Source organism: Sturnus vulgaris, chromosome 4 (genome assembly GCF_052056855.1).
Source record: "Sturnus vulgaris isolate bStuVul1 chromosome 4, bStuVul1.hap1, whole genome shotgun sequence".
Taxonomy (NCBI): Eukaryota; Metazoa; Chordata; class Aves; order Passeriformes; family Sturnidae; genus Sturnus; species Sturnus vulgaris.
Genome location: NC_142246.1, coordinates 6636393 through 6658360, shown reverse-complemented (window position 1 = coordinate 6658360; position 21968 = coordinate 6636393). Strand labels below are relative to the sequence as shown.

General features: G+C 37.0%; 1 protein-coding gene across 8 annotated transcripts in view; it reads right to left on the bottom strand.

The window, feature by feature from the left end:
* Positions 1-798: 798 nt before the first annotated feature.
* The window catches only part of MAEA (macrophage erythroblast attacher, E3 ubiquitin ligase), a 49584-nt gene continuing 28414 nt past the window's right edge, over positions 799-21968 (bottom strand). For 7 of the 8 annotated variants that reach the window (XM_088163019.1, XM_088163017.1, XM_014895216.2 and 4 more), the window contains 6 exons: positions 15539-15661; positions 12507-12583; positions 6379-6487; positions 3354-3487; positions 2460-2655; positions 799-2057 (listed from right to left, as the gene is read on the bottom strand). In XM_088163019.1, coding sequence (XP_088019145.1) covers positions 1962-2057; positions 2460-2655; positions 3354-3487; positions 6379-6487; positions 12507-12583; positions 15539-15661 — 735 coding nt within the window. In that variant the 3' untranslated portion in view covers positions 799-1961. Of the gene's footprint in view, positions 2058-2459; positions 2656-3353; positions 3488-6378; positions 6488-12506; positions 12584-14564; positions 14679-15538; positions 15662-21968 lie in introns of all 8 variants that reach the window. The other variant, XM_014895215.2, reaches the window with a different exon arrangement.

Sequence of the window (21968 nt, the reverse complement as noted above, 5' to 3'; positions counted from 1 at the left end):
AACTCTTGCCCCAGGAGAAAGGAAGAGAGCAGTTACTGCATAGCTGAAAGCAAATTACTCCTTACTAATATAAGTTCTCTCAGTATCTGCCTCCACCTACTCTTGGTACACTGCATTTGGTCTAAGGAATCACCAAATCTGCCACCTCAGTAAATGCCCTGAGAACAGACCCTTCCCTTTCAGCAGTGAGTGCAGGAGCCCTGGCCTGTGCCAAGCTGGCAGCACTGCAGTGGTCCAGACACACCTGCTCTGAAACATCAGTAAAAGATGCCTACTGAAAATGGAACCTTTTCTGACACAGCTTCCTGGAAATCCTATGTATTTACAGTTTCACAGTGGCTAGCAGCAGCAGTTCAGCAATACCTGTGACCTTCAAGTGCTGAACACGAAAAGAAGTTGTGGTCCTTTGTGCTTTGTTAGCATTCTTTAAAGCATGAAAAACCCACACCTAATATCACCCACAACATTTTATTAACAGGAAGGCTCTAGGACATGATGCAGTCTTCTAGGAAGAGACAGAAAAAACCCTGGAGTATACTGTTCGTATACAAAAAGTTTAAACCAAAAATACGTATTTGACTGAAATGGTCTGAAGAATGACATTTATGGTTGCTGTGTGGCATTTTTTTGGTTTGCTGGGTTTTTTTTGGTTTGGTTTTTTGTATGTGTATGTCTTGTTACTTTTCTTCTTTTTCTTTTAAATCTTGCAGAACACTTAAAATCAACACTTGGAAGTTACACTCCTTTTAAGAGAGGCCACAGAGAGTTAATTCTTTTTACATTTAAACACAAAACAGCTTTCTAATTTTATATAATCAAGAAATGGAAAACAATTTTTATTAACATGTCTTACATTTACAATCTTTTATTAGCTAATCAACATCAACATGCAAAAATAAGCGCTAAATACAAACCTCTACATAATGGTTTTGTTTAAACTACAATGGTTTAATTCTTTTGAAAAGTCATAAGGATGTGTTCTGCAGTTGTTAAAATTGAACTATTAGTTTCAGTAATGAATACTATTTAGACCCTAAAATTATGTAATCATCCTGCAAGGCATCTTCAGAAACTTCGCCCAACACTTAAGAATACCAGCTCATTGTCATGTGAGTACATTCTCAAAGCAAGAAATAAGGCAGTAGCACTAATGATTTCATATTGAACCCTATGCACATAACTAATAACTTTAGAAGGACTTTAACACTATGGTAGACTGGAAAAAGAACATTTAAACAAGCATTGGATTTTGCCTGAAATGTTCTCAGTTCTTGATACTTATGCAACCTCCTTAAAATATTTGGGTTTGGAAAAAGACTTCATACCCCTTCAAACCAGTCGCTATTTGATCCTCCAGAGAAGCCACCTTGTGTCAAAGACATTAAAAATATCTTCCCACGGAAATAAGTTACATCATTCATGTTCAGGATTACTTCACCAGAGGATCATAAAGAAGGCAAAGAGGAGCTTAAAGGAGAACACGTTGGTAGTACTGAGATCTTTGATAACAAAAGGGTCTTGGACAATTGTGAAAAAGAGGGAAGAAAAATGGATTTCATTTCAAATCTGTTGTAACTTTTCCCCCAGTGCAAATGTCCATCTTTAAAGAAAGCTATCCTTTAGAAGATGAAAGTACTTTTCTTTGAGAAGAGTCCAATTTTTGACCTTATGTTACAAAACCTTAACAATCAAAATTTGTTTTTGTGTTTTTTATTCAAGTACAAACTTAAGTCATAATTCCTCTCTTTTTTTTCCTTTTTTTTTTTCTTTTTTTTCCTTTCAAGAGTGTTTATTGTTGCTCATTGATCTTTGGTCGCAAGAAACAATAATGCCACCGACAGGTCTGCTCCCCAAGGTGGCAGGTTTTGCTTCTTTGCCACACATTAAGGCCCCCTCTTTACAGGGTATGCCAAGATACACTGTGTCAAAATTCCAGCGGCACTTCATTGTGTGTTTTAGACCTACATGATGTAGACTTTCTCAGCTTGTGAGAAGTTGAAGACTTCTTTGGTTCTTGGGCAAATTACTTTGTCATCTTGACGAATAGAAAGCAGAGACTGCAAAAGAGTGAAACCAAAAGATAACATTCACAACAGTAACTCAAAGCATTATTGAGCTGTTTAGGAAATGAACTTTTAATTTAAAAAAATGTTGTGGTCTGAGGTCAAAACGTCTTTGCCCCCAGAAGTTACTTATTCTACATTATTGCTCTCTGGAGGGAAAGATTTCCAATGCCATTTGATCTCTTGTTATAAATTCACATAGTTAGGTATGTGACCATTAATATGTCTTCATAAAGACCAATTTAAGAAGCTAAATATACAGTCCTTAAAAAAACATTACTGCAATAAGTATTTTTCTAGCTTCTGACTGAGTTTATAAGCTCTTATTTTGATGTAGCAAGTTATTCTAACCACTGCTATTTTAGCCTTAAGCAAGTCATTGACTCCAACACTTACATTGTATCCATAGACATATCCATTTGGTAACATCATAGGAGGATTATTTTCGTTCATTACGTCCCCCGAAATCTTGCAGACTAGTCGGGAGTTGGCACAATGTGCCATCGGCAGGGGCTGAGCCAGCTTGTTCAGGGATTTGCTACACACAGGGCAGTCGGGGTTTTTTGAGCTCCCATCCTCTTTGTAACACTGTCTGTTAACAGCAAGTTAGGGAACAATCGCCACAATGAAACCATAATTAGCTTCCCATTGTACGGGAAACCTGAAAATTAAAAGATCGTTAGCTGTGCCAACAGAGCCCAGGTGACAGAACGCACAGGAACATTTAATTCAAGTTTAATGTCTACATAAAAGAATCAAGGGTTTGCTCTGTTTCAAGGAACAAGAGTGAGCAAAATGCATGTCTGGCAGCCTGCACAGGTAAAGCTTCTGAAGTGCAGCACTCCAGCAGCACCAGCTCTTCTCCAGCACAACACAGTGTGCAGCAAACCCAACGAAGTTTCAAAAGATGCAGCTATGTTTGAATATTCACATAAAACCTAGCAAGTAAATTTGTGCTTAAAAAACTGTAATTATGACCCAGCTCACTAAACCTTGCAGGCATATTTGCTAATTTCAGACATGAAAAGACAGCCAAACCAAACACAGTGTTACATTTTACCTTAAAATTTTTGTTTGGGCATGCCTTTTTTAAAAACAATAATGCTATTTATTATAATCTCCCCTTAATTTCATTGTGACCAATTTATACTCCATTTGAACAACTCATAAGCAAAAATATTGAAGTGTCACATTTCTTATTTGAGCTCTCTGAAAAGCATCCATAAGCCAAAAATAAACCCCCACAAGGCTTTTTTTTTCACTCCAAGTAATATCTGCATTAAAGGATACGGTGTTTTTATAGCTGAGAGGCCTGCCTGGAGCGTTATAGTAAAAACAGAATTGTTTCCCAGCTGATGTAGTCTGTAGTTATCATATCTAAACTGTTGGATCAGCATTCTCCATCGAGCAGGGTCCAAGAGATCCTGTTAAAAAACAACACAACTATAAGTTGCTTTCAATCTAATTGTCCCAGGGGGAAAAAGCCTGGGAGTGGCAAATTGTGCAAAACTCACTTGCACAAACCTATCACCAAACAGAAGTGGACACCCCAATGCATAGTGCTTAAAAAGTACCTTTTAACACTACCTTGTTAAAACAAGTATTATTTAAAATAGCTGGAGCAATATTCAATCTGCAATATCATCTACCAAATTTTCTATCAAGGTTTGTAAATCCTAGTGAGGTAACTTCTTCCATTTAGTTTCCTAGAATGCTGGACTACTTAGGAAACAACATTAGTACTGTGGAATGTTTCTTCTACCTACAGCCTCTGAACCGTCAACATCAAAAAGTCAAAAGTGTTTTTTAACTTAAGTCAGGCTAATTATGTTGATAATCATTTGCAATATATAATATTTACAGAATTTTGTAGGAAGATCTCAATTTGAAGAAGCTGGCACAACCCCAGGTTAGAGAAAGCTTACATAAGCTACTCATTTAGAGACAAAATACTTTAATGCTACGTGTTACCTAAAAGTCAGAATTTTTCTTGTCATGGAGGTAAGAACTAAACTCACAGGTCAAGGATATATTGAGTTCTAAAAGCAATGCTGTTAAAGAGTCATGTGAAGAAGTGAGGATCCTTTTAAAATATACTTGGTGTCATCTATACAGGCAGACACCTAATCCTTTCCTTCTTACCCTTTGTATCCATAACCTGCACTTTGGTCAGGAGGGGTGAGAATATTTATTTACCTTTATATAATATTTATCATATAGATACTATAGTGATCATATTGTCAACTGTGCATGCTACACTTTGAGGGAACTAGGAGAAACAATCTGGGGACACCTTACAACATCTTCCAGTGCCTCAAGGGGCTACATGTGATCTGGAGAGGGACTTGTGACAAGGCCATGGAGTGACAGGACAAGGGGAATGGCTTCAAACAGAAAAAAAAGCAGGGTTGGATTGGACATTGGCAAGAAGTGCTTGGCTGTCAGGGTGGTGAGACACTGGATCAGGCTGCCCACAGAGGCTGTGGATGTTCCATCTGTAGCACTTGGCACTGCTGAGGCCACACCTCAAGTCCTGTGTTCAGTTTTGGGCCCCTTACAAGGACACTGAGGTGCTGGAGTGGGTCCAGAGAAGGGCACAGAGCTGAGGAAGGGTCTGGAGCATGAGAGTGATGAGGAGCAGCTGAGGGAGCTGGGGGTGCTTAGCCTGGACAAAACCATGCAGACAGCGCAGATGAGGATATGCTTTAGTGGTAGTTCTGGGTTGATGGTTGGACTGGATGATCTCAAAGACCTTTTCCAACCTTTACAATTCAATGATTCTACTGTTCAAGGCCAGGTTGGATTGGGCTCCAAGAAATCTGGTCTAGTGGAAGGTGAAGTGACATAAGATTGTTCAGTGCATATCAAAGGAAACAGCTTGTTTTGCCACAATAATAAATGTTTTCCTTAAAGTCCTGAAAGAGGAAAAGCCAGAGAAAGTTCTATTCATTTGTTATAGAAGATGCTTCTTTCTTTGGATTAATAAAAATCAGTTGGTTAGAGATATGATGTCACATACTTTGTCACAGATTTAAAAATAATTTACTTAATGGCATTTTAGGAAGCCATTTATGGACAGAACTCATAGCCAAGATACTAAAGGTAACTCCAAACAACCATATGCTGTAATTGTGTTGAACTAGGTAATTATTAGAGAATTCAAAACTTAACTTCCATAAACTGGAATGTTTTAAGTCATATTCATAAGTATTAGGGAATTTGTTGTCATTGTATGGTTGTATGTGGAACAATCCTAGCTATTTCTCCTTGTTCTCCCTCATTGAAACACTCCATCCAAACTAGTCCTTAGCATAAAATACAGGATCTTTAATTACTGCCTATTTCTTTGTAACTACTAAAATAATGATAAATTCTATCTTACACACAGTCTTCTAACACATCATTTATACTCATAACTTAGATCCAATCTAGCATGTAAAATACCAGGATCCTTCCAGGACTCTGGGATGAGCAAAGAAATTCATATTGATTCTGTGGGTTGTTCATTTCAGGGGATTTTTGTGTGGTTGTTTTGTTAAACCATGATTTCATCATCATGTTTAGAAAACGAGTTTATACTGGCACTGCCACATATTGGCTTGGCATTTCATGGAATGCTTGTCTTGCTTTGACAACTCAACTCTTCTCTACCTTCTGCCTCCAAAGCCAAGTTAAAAAGAAGTGAATTAGCACATGACCCCAGAACTCAGTCTGTAGAAACAGTAGCTACCCATAAATTTTGCTTGATTTAAATTTAGATGTAGATATTACCACTAATATCTTCACTAATTTGTATAATCCAAATAAATGAAAACTTTTATTTTAAGGAACAAAAATACTGCTTTCACATCATTCAAATCATCCCTCCTTTCTTCATTCTGACCACTGCAACAACAGTAATGTGAGAAGTAAAATTAAGAACTGCTGCTAGTGTACGAAAGTCACAGTTTTTTATGTTGAACAAGACGCTCTTTTTTTTTTTTTCCTTTGTACTTCCCCATCTTCTGGTTCTTGCTGTATATTTAATTATTGTGCTTCCAGCCCCACAGATCTCTAATGCTGGGTTTATGGTAAGCCTAACTCAGTGTGAATCCATGTTACTATTACAATCCAACTGAAACAATACATATACTTTCTGGATTTATGTACAAGGACTGGTTGCTAAAATTAAGAACTCCTACAAAGGTGGAAGTTAGGCAGTAAAACTTAAAAAAACCCCCTTTATCTTGATATTATCAATGCATTTTCCTGTGCTGAAAAAAGAACTGGAACATCTGTTTTAATATTGTGTTGTAACACTGAATTTCAATGTTACCTTATAGGGAGAGATATGAGTGTCTGAAGGAAAGGCCAACATTCCCATCACCTGTCGAACCTCATCCAGCTGGCTTCCCTCAGCCTGACTGAAGTGCTTTCTTGCATGTCTGAAATAGAGAATTGATACTTTATTAGACAGCCTTGTTTCCAAATCAAGTAAATTTACTTAATTATGGAACGTTTTGGAGAAAACCTCTAGATTCTGCTCTCAACATATGGAGTCCAAGAGTGCTCTGTGTACATTTGAAGGACTTGAAAAAACACATCCTGCGAACTGGAATGCAAGAAGGACTAAGAATTAGTATTTTTACACTCTAATTTCTTAGAAACCAGAATCTTTTTACTGCAGTGTGAAATCTTGCCTCACCTAGAATCAAAACAACCATGATTATTAGAAGAAATGTCTCTGCTCACACAGGCTTTGTGTATGACACTCCTCTGGCATGCATTCACACGTGGAATAAAGGCAGTCTGAAAATCAGCTGTTCCAGACCCATTACACATCACGAGTGTTCAAATATCTACCTTTTGTATACTGACATGTGGGGCAATGCTTATTTTGAATAAATGATTTCTTGGGGGCAGGCGTATAGGCTAGTAAACAATATCACTTTATGTGCAGACTACAAGAAATGGTAGAGCAATGTAATAGAAAATACCTTGTTAAGAGCACCTTTTTTTTTTTTAGCCAGGAAAATAAAAAAATTAATTAGAACTTCAGTATAATTTTTTGTACTTTAACACATACAGATTGTAAGGGATACACACATGGCTGAAAGCTTGCATATTTGAAAGAAGTGACAGAATTACCAGAAACACATTTAAATAAAAAATATGAACTTCAATATTTTTCAAGAAATAGTAAGAAACCACAAAAATATTACCAGATTATGAGGATATTCAACTACTTTAAAACCCTATATGAAAGTTTCCCCAGTCTTGTCTTCCTAAGATCAGTAATCCTCAAGTTGGAGTGTAAGTGTGCAGGAAGACCCTTCAGCCTTTAAAGTGGATGATTAGTTCAGCATTTCTGCTAAAAGCTCCTGTTTTCAGTGGTGCACAGATGTAGCACAGCAGGCTGGGTATGGAACCAGCTTTATACTGAATTTCTGGCATTGCATAAGTGCAGGAAGGTTTTCCCTACACTGTGACTTCTGTGCAGTTTGTATTATGGAGAAGATATCTCAAGTCATCTCTCAAGTCCTCTACTAAGAATTTGCGCTTTTGTAACTTTTGAAGAGTCTTTTATTAATTCCTAAATTACTTTTAAGAAGAGACAGTATTTTCAAAATGTACATTTCATGGCTTGAGTAAGAAAACTAGGCAAGGTTTTGTTGGTTTTTTTTGTTTGTTTTGTTTTTTTTTTCCAATTCTGAATTTGACTGCTCCACTGAAGTCATCAATACCATGAGAACAGTCTCTTTAGCACTGTTTCAGTACTCCCACTTCCTCTCCCACCCAAGCCAGGAAGCAATGGAAGTTATGTAGGACAGAATGTTTCCACCCAATTTCCTATGCTGGGTGAGCAATCCAGGAATGTAAACATTGTTCCCCAGGTGATTACTGTTATGAAGGCAGAAGCACAAACCCCCTGGCCTGAGAGGAGAGACAGCCTGAACACACTGAAGAAAGCTAAAATAACCGTGGAGAGCTGCAAATGAAATCAACAACTTTTGCAAACACAGATTAGGCAAACCAAAATATTCAGATCTACCAGCTGAGATAAATTATTATCTGTGCATGCATGATAGAAAAAAGGGGGGAAAATCTTCTCACAATAACTGATCAGAGTGCAGTTGTGTTCTGTGATGGCAAAATAGAAGTGACACTTCAGTTTGCACCAGCCTGGTTAGTGTTAAGGTTCTCCTCCCTGCCAGGCCATCAGCCTTCCATCACTTGCAAAAAGTACTGAACACACTGGGATGTGGTGGTTGCTTTGGGTTCAGTCAGAATGAGTTAGGTTTTCTAAAGCAACCTTGAGTTAGTCTTTATCTTCTGACTTTCCCTCTCTCCCGTGTTCTTTTTAAAAAACAAAACAAAACAAAACAAAAAAAACAAGGAAGGAAGGTTTCCCACAAGGTCTGCATGCTATGGCAGAACTTCATCCACTGAGAAATTAAAATGGAGCAAGATATCTTTCAAAGGTGAAGCAAGTTCGTTAATTCATAGCACTCAAGTATTTTTTAGATTGGGAAGCAAGACACAGTAGTGTAAGTTACTTGGGAATACACAATAGTGAAATAACACCTTATTTGCCCTCATGCAGTTATTCACCCCTTCCCTTGTCATTCAGCTATTTCCATCTCTGTGCAAGTGTTGTCATGCTCCTGGAGGTCTGTGTGAACATTACAGTGCTGAATTGCAATGCTTTTATCACCATTAGCACATACGAGTCTCTATAGCTAAGGCAGGGGGCTAAATTTTTCTAGAAAATATTTTTAAAGTCCTGACAATAGACCATCCCTGAAGCCACTAAACTCTTGTGACAGATCAGAGTAATAGGTAGAAAATTTTGTTTTTAGAATCCCAGAAATTATTCTGTAAACTCTGCAAGGACAAAGTTCATCAACTTTTGTGCATCCCTCCCAGCCCACACAGGTGCAGCTGACATACTGTACTTGACAAATATTTACAAAGACTTGAAGACCTACAGTTCACTAAGGGTACACTAAATTGTTACAAAAGGATCCACATTTGCAATGTCCAGCTTGTATGTCTACATATGCCTGAATATAAAAATAACGTATTTATTGGGCAGTAGCAATAACTGAACACAAATACAAGGTGTTATCAAGAAAGGACTTGTTTCTACTCAGTTTTTTGGCCAATGCCTGAATGCCTTTATTTCAGACCCTTATGACAGCCAACAGAATTTATACCCAAAGTGCTCAAAAGTATATTTATACCCCACCAAAAAAATAGTATTCATTCCTCCTTGTAGGAGGGAAGTTGACTAGAATGATAGACTGTAACCATTTTCTCCTAACTTTGCCCACCATCAGCTATTATTTACTCCTTTTTGTCCTTTGTATCCCCAGAACAAGAAGTGCACGTGATGCTTTGTTAAGCTTTTAGCTGAGAACGTTGTGTATCTCTGGCATTGTGTAAGAGCAAAATATCAAAATGCTGTCAGATTTCCCAGAATGAAATTTTCGAGAGCTCCTAAAGTGTGAAACTGGTGTCATCAGTCATTCATTGTTACTTTAGAAGGTACAAGTTTGACAAAAAAACCCTAGAGACTGAGAGTTGAAGGCTAATGATACTAGGAAAAAAAACTTTGTGTTATATTTAAGGTTAAGAGATTTACTCTTTGTATTTAAGAACAGTTTTTTACATTCTTGAAACTTGCACTTTCAAGGCTACTCTGATAAGGTACCTTAGAGGAAAGTCTGTTTGTACTCATTCTAAAAAGCTACACAAATTCAAACACTTATTTAATAAGATGTATAATTTTAAAGTTCACATCAATTTTAATGTAAAAGCAATGTCACTTCAGAGGTTCTCAGTAGGCAGCAAAAGCTTTCAAACTTATTTAAACACCAGCTGCGTTTCAACAAAATGTCAGTTCCCCCAGTTCCACTCATACAGGAAACTCCTTGGTAAACAGCCTCTTTCTCTGCTTTCTAATGGATGCCTGACCTATTTATTGCACCACAGACACAATACTGAAAGAATCCTGCTGCAGGCACTTAACAGAAGCAAGCTAATAAAGCCACAAGTTGCAAGGGTTTGCTAGGAGCAATGAGATTTATGCCACACCTCCCCAAAATGTATTCCCTTATTCATTACTTATTTACTTTGGAACAAAGTAGAATGCAATGGTAAAAAAAACCTAAAGAGTTTTTAAGCCATATTATTTAAAGGAAACACTGAGATGTTGAAGTCTGAATGTACTAAATAATCAAAACTCATCCTGCTAAAAAGGAGTCAATTAAGATATAGAAAGACTTCCATAGCTCCTTTTCCTTTTACAATTGGTTACGAAGTTAAAGCAGCACTGCCATGACTGGCAACTTATAATTGCCAAATATGAAATATATGTCAACCCTGAATTTCAGCAGATATATGGAATATACACACTTCACCCCAACAACACTCAATATGGATGCCTTGTTTGCCATATAGGAGCTCCAAGTTGCAAACCTCAGGTTGTTCCACACTAAGCATGCTGTGTCCTCTTGAGGGCTGACAGCTTGCAAATTTTACCACTTCTGATGTGGAAAAGGGATGAGAGGGAAACAAATATCCAGTAACAATAAAATACAGAAGGACCTTATCTGCTTTGTCCCAGTTCTCAGCCTATTTTCTTATTCCAGCTCTGTGCCTGTCCTCTGGTTTCCAAGCTACATAAGGAAGCTGTAGTTCAAAGAAAATAGTTTTTAGAGCATGGACTACTCATTGTTAAGATGCATGACTGCACACTTGGCAAAGAAACAAACTGAAAATAAAGCTAAAGGCACAGTATTCATTTGGTATAAAGAGCACCATGGGCTTCAGAAGACAGATAATGGAGTTGAGTCTCTTTCATCCTTTTCTTAAGTACTTGACAATTCCTTAGGATTTGATAATTCTATCAAAGGATAAATGCACATATCTAAATGCTAGCTTGTAGGTTATGTTTTTAATTATGTTTAGTTTTAATTATTAACATTAAAATTAGCTGGAGTTTATCGGATTGCACATTTGCATTGGCTAGGACAAGAGCAAAGATGATTTAAGTGCAAGTAGGGCAAAGTAGGGATGATAATAGCTTAAAACAAGCCAAGCATCTGAATGAAATTAGAAATAAAAACTGAAAACAACCCTAAAATTTCACCCTGCAGGAGAGCATCTTCATCTAGTTTGGGAAATATGCTAGAATGTGTTCAGTGTGTGCATACATTATGATAGCTTTGTGTACCTCTGTGCTGCTCGGACCAAAAAAATCAGCTCTGCCACAAATACAAGTTCTAGTTTCTGAAGTACTTAGGTTGGGTTTAAAGGCAGCAGAACTTGCAACTTCCTTACCATAGCAATATTGTGTGGCAACAGTGTTCTCATCAGGATGTATCAGCAAAGCTTCAGGTTGGGCCATGAACTTCTCACCTCTCTTTTAAAAATTCTCACATCTTCTCCCTCCCTTGTGCACATGTAAGCTTCAGTAGCTCTGCCACCTGCACCGTCCTCTGGTGCTGTCAAGGTCACTGCTTATCAAATTATCAATACATTTCTTTGTCCCAGTATCAAATTTCTACTTATTTCAGCAAGACTAGTTTCCTGTGTTATCCTGGAACATTATTCCACCTTAAATCAGGACCATTAACTCAGATGTATAAATTGTTTCATGTGCTGGTTCTAAAAGTATTGTCAGAAAAACTCTCTTGTGGTTAAAGTCAGGCAGTGCTGAGGTGTGACTGCACTTTTGTCACTGATTCACAATCCCACTGGGCATTGTCACTTTTCTCTCTGTAGTCCCCACTGAACTACTTCAGAATGGGTAAAAATGGATATTGAGTTGGTTTCTTCATTTGGAGCCAGAGGAACTGAGTGAGGAAAACTTAACATAGCTCATCCCTCTCCCACCCACAACCACACAGAACTCTAATGCAACAATACAGGGGGTGAACACAGCCTTGCAGGTAACTTGCATAACAAAAAATTTAATGAAGATAGCAAAGCAGAAGAGAATTCAGTTCAAAATTGAAATGTTAAAGCTTTAGATGAAGGTTTCATTAACCTTTTAGTATTTCTGGTGATTAAAACTGTAATGAATTGCCATGAGAAGCTGGCTGTACCTCTTGAAAATTAGTTAAGGGTGAATATATATTTATATATTACACTGTATGCACCAGAAAATACATTTGATTTTTAAAACAGGTTAATTTTCTAGACCTTGATTTTGAAGAAAAAGAAGACATAGTTTCAGGGATAACATCAATTCTTTAAGAAGGTGCATCTGTGGAATGATATTTTGCCTTTAAAAAAAATCCAAGCCCAGCCAAAATCCAAAGACTGATGACAATTCCAGGCAAGACCCTTCAAGGCTTTACAGGGCTTCTGGGTGTTGCAACAATAGTCACATGTTTCTAATGAAGCATAATACCATCTTGTTAAGAAAACTGTTTGGAAAGCATCCTAATTTCATACCTCACAGCATCCAGTCTCTTGTTCTGTCGAATGAGTTCAATGAACTCCTGAATCCTTAGGCTGAACTCCAGACAGCTCTGAGATTAAAGACAAGACAGGGTCTTAGATGGTGCCAAAGTTGCACCGCATGGTTTGTTAACGACTACGTGTGCACAACAAAAAAGAAAGTGTTAATAACATGCAACCTGGTTTGCTTGCTTTTAGGCATTCATGCAAAAAACGTTGAAATGCTGACTCTACAGACAAGATCAGCATAGAATTCCCTAAAAGCAAACAAAATCCTCTTCTTGCCTCCTTTAAAAACTTCAGCAGGGATGAACGTTTTCCTAATGACTGAAAGCCTTGTTACCTGAGACACAAATGAGAGTAACAGGTGGTTTCCTCGTTCTTTCTTACAATTTAAAGTAGTAGAGTCAACAGGAGTTTGGGGATATGTGATAATTTAGACAGGTCTACCCAGAAGACTGCAAGGAAGAAACAAGCCTTTGAATATTTTTTGAAAAACCCCAATATTAACAAAAACCAGCACATAGTCTAAGTGCTGCAATACCCTCCCTCCCTTTCTTCAAGCTTCTATTCCACTCCTCTTGTCAAACATCTAAAAGCCATGCTGGAAACAAGTCTCAAACAAGAAAACCAAGTGGCATTTACCTGTTTTTGGAAAAAGGTAAAATTTTGAAGCCTAATGAAGTTGAGAGTGTCCCTTTAAATCAAATTCCATCACCAGTTCACAAAATCTATAAAAAAACTTTGAATATGTGGAATTAAAAAGAAAAAGATCTCCCCCCTCATAAAAGAACAAATCACTATGCTTCTTTATAGGGACACAGTCAACTGCTTTATTACCTTAGGAACATAATGAAAACCCAAAGTGCTCTGTATCATGGAAAGAAGCTTATTCCCTGTGTTCCTCTGCTCCACTTGCTGAGTGTTTTTTCTTTACCCATGTTTCTAATGAATAGTTGCCTTTTGTTTATTGTCCATCAGCATAGTCATATCAAAATTCCTTCAGTGACTTCAGTAGGAATTTGAGCAACTCTGAATTTCTCTCAGCTGCCTGGGGTGACTAATGCACACATTGTAACAACTGCTTATTTAAGATTTAAAACATAAGCCATTTGAACATAAAAATGATGCATTTTCATATGTTAAAACTTATTTTTTAAGGAACAGAAAAAACTATTTTCCAACTATGGATTTTTCCATATTTAAGCCCAGATTTAGCAGACAATAAAAATTTCTCCTCTTGAGATTTTCAACAGGACTATTTTAAAATACCTTATTGTCCAAATCTACACAAACCCCTCATCTAGAATTTGAAATAAGCTTGTTTCTACTAAAAATCTGATCAAGATTTTTAAATTATTAATGATACTAAATCCCAGGGCTTCCTCTTTTGCTAGGAGGTTTCCATTGCAAAACCAACATGCCAAACAAAAGACTTTTCAAGTAAGGTGCAAGCCAGTGGCCCCTGGGGTTCTGCAGACAGATGTAACTAGAAGCAGAGAGTCCTAGACAATCAGATGATGCACATTCCAACTCTGTGTACCTTCAAACAATCCCACAGCAGCTCTTCACAAGATTTCAGATTGCTCACATTGGTAAATATTGCATGACTGCTTTCCCAGGCCACCAAACAGTTTAGATTTTAGATAAGGCTTGCATTCAGGTAGGTGGTGGCTGGGATTTTAGAACATTTACACTGATGAGTAGCTAAGCAACTAGAAGCAGAAGAAATGTTTGTGTTTCAAAAAGAAGCATAGTAATTTCTCTTCTTCCAAGTCTTATCTCTCACAGTCTTAGCTCTGGTTTTTGTTTGATTAAAAAAGAAACAAAAAAAGAAAAAGAAAAAAGCATAGGGCTTGCAGAAATAGGTTTTTGTTGTAGCTCGTTTTTGAAAAAGAGGATGGGGAAGACTTTTTCCTTAATTTACTGCTTGTTGAAAATTGGTGATGAAAAAGTAAGACGTTCAGATTATATTTCTTCTATTACTTAACATTTTAAGATGACACAAGGGGGATTTTTTAGCAGTGTAACTATGCAATATGGTTTACATACCAATTCTGATTTTCCTTTAATGGTTTCCATAACAAGATCATCATTTTCTCTACAGTAATCACTGGCCGATTTACTTTTGCATCCCATCTTCGGCTCGTTTTCAGTTTGGCGCCCCTGAGTGACAGAGAACGTCACTCTTTGCTTATTGTTAAGTGCACTCAAACAGTTTTGGTTAAAGAAAGCGCTTAGTTTAAAAAATATATGGCACAAACATCTTTGAGAGAGGCAGGGATGTTGGTTAATACCAGTTAAAAACAGATTTCTGCAAGCCCTATAAAAGATTACAGCATGTTTTGAAATGCGTAATTTAAGAGACAAGGAGATTTAAACGGACTGCACAGCAACAAGTACACAGCATGTTCAGCTCATGGCACTCAATGGCTTGAGGAAGACTTTGTGTTTTACTTGATTAGATTCCAGCTTTTATTTTTGTATTTTCCCACAGCAAGTTAGATCCTTACTCTAAAGTTTTGTCTTCTTATATTCGACACTTAAAAATTACTAAGACCAAAATCTGCAAGAAATTTCTCTCAGAAATTTTAAACCTGAGCGCAGCCAATTATCAAATAATCTCATTCTTAAGACATCTTCACATATAAACTGAGTTCCAGTCTCACCAGGATGCACAGAGTTATAAATGTAAGTTTACATGCATCAAGACACTACATATTTCTGCATTTATTTATTTACAAGTTACATTAAACCCAACTGAGTATTGTATTTTATTTGAGCATAATTTGTTGAGACAACACTGAATCCAGAAGATGACCTATCACTCACTTCCAGGCCTGACATTTGGGAGCCTGTCCAGCTTCAACTACCTACACATTTTAAGAACATTTTTATACTTACTGTCTTTACTTTTATACATAACCTTTTTCAAGACCTGTGATTTAAAACATATTGACCACATCCAGCATCCAAGTAATTTAGAAAATAGTTTAAGCAAAACGTGAACATGGTTTTTTTCATACCTTCATTTTTCTGAGTCTGGATTTATTGTCATGACACCAAGCCAAGCAAGTCATAGTCTCTTGTCTTTCCAATGACTCTTCTACTTCTTTAGCAGTCAAAAACATCTCAATATTTACCAAGTCCTTCAAAACAAAAAACGAAGGAAAGTCTTGTTAAATTGTACTCATACTTCACACAGCAATTCTTCAACTTAGCTGGAATACAGAGATACAAAAGACTTTGTTCCCAAGACTTCTGGATTTTAGAATCGTACTTTGCAAAAAGAAATTACAGGATATTTCCATGGACTGGAATGTTCTGATAGTGACAACAGTTCTCTGAGTCTTGTTACATAACAGAACTAGAACAAAAAAAACCCCAACAAAACAAAACAATTAAAGATTACACCTAGAATCTTGCAGACTTTTACACAATTGACAAATATTACCATAGCTCTAGTGAACAAAACCTCTCAGAAAGAGGCAGCATTTTCACCTCTCAGAACAGCTGAATATACTTCATCTTATAAATTCTACCTTCCATGAGACAAAGCAGAAAACCAGAACTAGCATCAGCTGTATCACATTCATGTCTTGCATTTCATTAGCCAGTTTTTCCTTATAAATACAGGAAGTCTAATACTATTGGGAAAGTAGACTAAATCATGTTAGGGTTATCAGAATGGTTATTTACAAAAATTCAAACAAGCTACATGTATTTCTAAAGTGCAGCAGAGCTTGAGCTTTTACTAAATATTTCTCTCATTACTTGAATTTTAAAACCAAAACATGAACATTTATTTTATAGGTTATATGACCATAGCCACAAAACCATTTACCATCAAAATAATGAAGGGCCTCCAACAGCTCTACAAGTATCAAACTCAAGGCAGACTGAGCTCAGAATTCAGAAAGCTACAAGTTTACAGAAGAACATTGAGACTGGACTTTAATAGACTCTTCCCATACCCTTAGGGTTAAAAAAATATTAATGTATTTTATCAATGTGTTGGCAAACGGACTGAAAAAATGCCAGCCTGTTCTACAACAATATTTCTGAAGTATTCCTACAAGAACATGAGCATGATCTTTTTGCTGAAGTTTTCCTGATGATATGGTCAAGTGGAAGAAAAGTGCATTACTCCCCAGTGCATGATAAGGTGACCATATAAAAACCTCTTGTCCATTAACTCATCTGTCTAAGTAGCTTGACACATAATGCAGCTATATTAATTATCCTGCTTGCATTCCATACAGCTGCTGAGTGCAAAGAAAGACAATTCCATTTAAGTTACAAACAATAACATCTCCATATATCTCCTCAGGCTTATGTGACCTATGTGCCCTCTTAGTGAACAGCATTCACTTTTACACCAAATTAAAACAAAAGCATTTGCTTTTACATCGAAAAAAGGACTGGATCTGCTAAGCAGAAACAAATCACTGGTTTAATCTCATTTGTTAGCTTTTTATAGTGTAAGCTTCATCACAAAAAAAAAACAAATTAAAGAAGCATAAGGGCAGCATTTGTTATAAGCCCGAGCTGGTGAGAGAATCCCAGCTATCTGTATTTATCAATCAGGTGTTGGTAGAGCAGCCTTCCACTATGAGCAAAAAGACTGCAATTGCTGCAGAGGCAGACAAAACTCTTAAATAGAAAGTGAATTTCTACATTGCTTTTGAGAATTTAAAATGTAAAAGGTTCTATTTAACAGAAATGCTAATTAGATTCGCGGTTGCCAAAAGAAGTCAAAGCTTGGCAGTCTTCTCTATTAAATAGACAGTATGTATCCAGAAAACAGAGGAGAAGATTTTAAATTAAAAGAGTTTCTTTCAGAACCAACAATTACATTTAAACTGCACCAATAAATAGGATTTTCTTTTCTGTTGACTTGATAGAAAGTTAAAGAACAATATAAAAAAAGCATTAAGAAATCCTTTTGTAGAGACAGGAATAGATTTTGCATTTGATTAGTAGTAGTTAGAAGTCTTAATCATGCAAACCGATTACCACAAAAATACTAAGACACAATTAGGCAATAAACCTTTAAAAACCCCACATGTCACACAGAATTTTTTAAATTCAATCATACTTTCCTATCTTTTCTGGTGGTGCCTGCTCTTGCTGCTTCCTCCTTAGCTAGGACTAAGGAAACAGAAGAAAGGAGTATCAGAGGATTTATCAAAACCAGCACAGCTCTTCTACACAGGCCAGTTGGGAGTACAAATTGTCTGCCTCATCTTGGATGGACAGGAACCAGTTTAGCATTTATAACAAGTTTCTTATGTCCCAGTCAAAAAAATCCCCGTTAAGACCTCAATCCTGAATAGCTTTCTGAAAGTATTCTGCAATTCAGTTGTACAGGCTGCAGACCATACAGAAACATTGTCTTTCTCAGCCTGCAAAACAGGATTAAGATTTCACAGGCTGCTACAAAACGCCTCTCTTATATAATTTACATATAAAATTGAGTAAATGTAAATACACAATTTTCGAGAAATACTGCCACTTGATTTTGCAGGTGCAGAAAAAGCAGAAGCAAGAAATCTGTTTCCACACACTCCCCCTTGAAATGACACAGTATTCAGCACCATGGCAAACATTTTCTGACTTGTATTTAAACTAAAAAGGAATTCTAAACTCTTTAATTACCCTCTTTACAACAGTAACGTCTCCATTTCACACTTTCAGCTTTCACATTGGAACGGGAGTTGCAATACTTTCCTGCCAGTACTGCAGAAGTACGGAGAGCCCTACCCTGCACACAGATTATTTCAGTGCTGCAATCAAACCATAAATCGTAGCTCACACTTTCCAGCTCCCTGTGCATTAAACTTTGCACAAATCACTTGATTACAAACACACAATACCTGAGGTTGGCAAAGAAGACTTATTTACATGAAACTTTCATTTAATTCTACAACTGTACAGAAAAATAGTCTCAAAAGTCTCAAGGAGGAGAACTTGCTCCATTAAGTATCAGCAACAATTATCCAAACACTCATGGGCGGAGCTCAGTACAAACCACGCAGAACCACCTGGATGTTAATTTCTGCTTTAAAAAAACAGTATTGGACTAAAGTGAACTAACTTTCCCTTCTGTACAACAGTCACTAACCAGATTTTAGAAGGGTAACTATCTCAACACTGGGTGACCTTTATCATAAAAGAACTATTTAATTTCGTTACAACAGTGAAAACTCCAGAGAAGGCATTTATTATTAGAGAAAACTGCACAGGAAGGCTGAAGAGACTTTAGTGAAAGCAGAGATACTTATTTAAACAAGAATACAGCTATCCATCACCCTGTGCTCTGCCTGATTTACATATATATAGCTTTTAAAATATCACTGCTTCTTTTTAAGCTGCAAGTGCCTCCAGGGAGGGAGGTTACCAACCCTATGATTCTGCACAGAACTCCAATTATTAGGTATAAAATACTACGAAGAATGAGGATGCCTTGATGATCATGATTACTAGATACATACTCCTGGCCAACATAAAAGCTGGATCCCATTTGCTCAGATGGGTTCTTAGTAAGAATATCCCAAGCATGTTTATGCACATCCCCTTCTCTGAACAGATTCTGGACTCTGGTGAGCGTGAGCAGGAGCTGATGGGCTGAACTCTCAGGGCAGCTCACTCCTTGCCAGGGTGCTCTCCTTAGCAGTGCCTTGATTTCAGGAGACTTCAGCACCTGCCCTCACTAGAGGGAAAGACTGCAGCAAAAATGAGCACTAGTCTGAAATACCAAAACTAGGAGAACAACAGAAATGGGCTCAGAACTTATGAATTTATGTGGTTGTGATACAGAAAAGAAGTGATTCACAAAAATACAGTGAAGGTTGTAAAGAATAATAGCTGTGAAATAATGAGAAGATATGTATAAATGCAGCAGGGTAATTTGGTTTAACTGGCATATATAGAAGCTCCACATGAATTTAAAATTAAGCACAGCTATGCCTATTATAAAATTGTGAACCAAACTGGCAAATATATATCAAAATGTGAATTTAAACTGAGTTTAAAGCCAAACAAAGGCTGTAACTTTAGATTGTGCACAACTAAGAGAATTCAGCAGTAAACCGGAAAAAAAACAGATCTACATGTGTGGCTCTAAATTCACCAAGAAAACTGCTCAGAATTTTCAGCATAAGATGCAACAAAAATGGCAACTTTGCATGAGATTGTAGGTCAAATGACTCAGAAAGAACAAAAACATCTTTTCTGCAATAGCAAAATAACTACAGAAATTAATGTAGTGTTCACGTGAGGATTTTTACGTAACATTTTAAAATTTGGAGCAGTCAGGTCAAGTCATTCCTCTCCAATGGTCTCCAGTATGCATATGAGCTGAAGTACTTTATGAGATCTCCAGTCACAAGTCTGGAAAGCTGTCAGAAGGAATGTATGATAAAATTCCTTATAATTCATATGAACATTTATGTATTAATATAACCTCCAGAATGTTTCACATTAGATATCTAGTGAATCTTCAGCAGGGCTCAAAACCAACCAGAAATGAGTACTCGAACATACAATACTTAATATCTTCAAATCTCCCATAAGCTATTCTCAAAACAAGATTAATTCATCAAAAAAGAAATGTTAGGCTTAAACAAGATAAAATAAAAGATTTGATTCAGTGAGATAAGGCAGCATTTTGTAGAAATGAAAGTTTTCTCAGTGGAAAAAAGCATCTCTCATAAAATAGGCTATTTGTTATATAAAATAAGCAATTCATAATATCATAAGATGCTGTTTATGCATTTTTTCAAAAATGCAAATTGTTTATTTTTAATTGCTTACTAGTATCAATATGAAATTGAAAATAGGCCAATATGCCTCAAGCTATCAGAGGCTCAATGCCAAGAGTATGTACCAATAACAGCTTTAATAGGATTGACTATCTATCTATCTACACACATTACATGCATAAGAGCACTACCCTCATAAAAAAGGCTTTGCTGATGCACTTCAGCATTCAGCAGCATGGTAAACTACTTGTATATGAAGTACAATAAACACTTAGATCACTCAAACAACTTCAGAAAAAGCTGTGTTAAGCTTTTAATGACTACTCACTCTCCACTTGCAACACAACCTTCAGCATAATTTAGTTCTATGGAAGTGAAATAGAAATGCAGTAATGAACAGTTACAAACAAAGAGGTCAATTTAATCTTCTACATTAATATATGCATTTGTTAAAATTTCCCCTGTGATGAACCCACAGCAAATCCAGGCATCATCTCAGGCTGTGATTGTTGTTACACAACTCATGGAGAAGGCAAACACAAGAAGTTACAAGGTAAGACAACAGGAGAGCTGGAAAGAAGAGGTCAGTGTATTTCCACAGTGGGGAAACACTGAAAGAGGCATCACTTGGTAGGAGCAGGAAACCTGGAACACACTACAGTCACATTGAAAGCAGTGCAGGAAGGAAAAGTGAGATGCAGGTGAAGAGGGGGACAGTGCAGGTGGTTTTGATGGCAGTAACAGGAATTGGGACCACAATCCAATTCCTCTGCCCCTATACAAGACAGGAATAAAAGGCTGCTGGAGTAACAGTTTCTTCAAAGTCAACACAGGGTACATGTGAACTACACTGACTTTTAAGGGAGACATAAATTAAGAAAATAATCCCATAGGTGGTGACAATACAGCAACACCAAAATTACTGAAGGCCAGTTAAAGAGAGGCACAAATTAGCAGTAAGGAGCCTCCTTACTCTCCACTCATAAAATAACATTGTCTGAAGTTCATTAAGCCACTATTAAGTGTTATAATGCTACACACATTAACAGGATTAGAGAGAAACTAAACAGAGTAACTGACAGAATGTCCTATTCAAAGCCAGCTGCAGAGCTACTTATTGAGGAAAAAATGCAAAAACAGACATTCAAACCACAGATTCACCATCAGAAGAGCCAGAAATGTTTTTGTTTACAAAGTAAACAGAGTACCCATGGTGTACAGTAGAGCTTTCACATGACAGCATCTTCCATATCCTCAGTGTAGCACAGATCTTTTACTTCTGCCTGCTTATTTTTGAAGCATCCCAGCATCTTACACTTAGTGTCTGTCAGAAGAGCATGGTCTTTGTATAACATGAGAGGGTACTGGTACTTTTGTTGATTAGTTATAGGGATTAATTCATGTTCTAAACTTGTGTCCAACTTCAATTTTTCTGACTAGATTACAAAACTCCTTGGTATTTGACCTCTGCTCTCACACCTACCAAAAGCACCCACCCATAACATTTTCCAGTAATCTTCCTCCAATTTTTCTAACCACTTCCTTAAAGTGCGGTCACCAAAACTATACATATTCTGGTACTGCTGCTCCAGAGCCAAGCAAAAAGAAGTGTTTCTTCCATGTCCTTTCACTCAAGGACACAAGCTGCTTGGAAGAGCCTCAGAGTTGGAGCAAGCACTGAGGTTGGTTATCA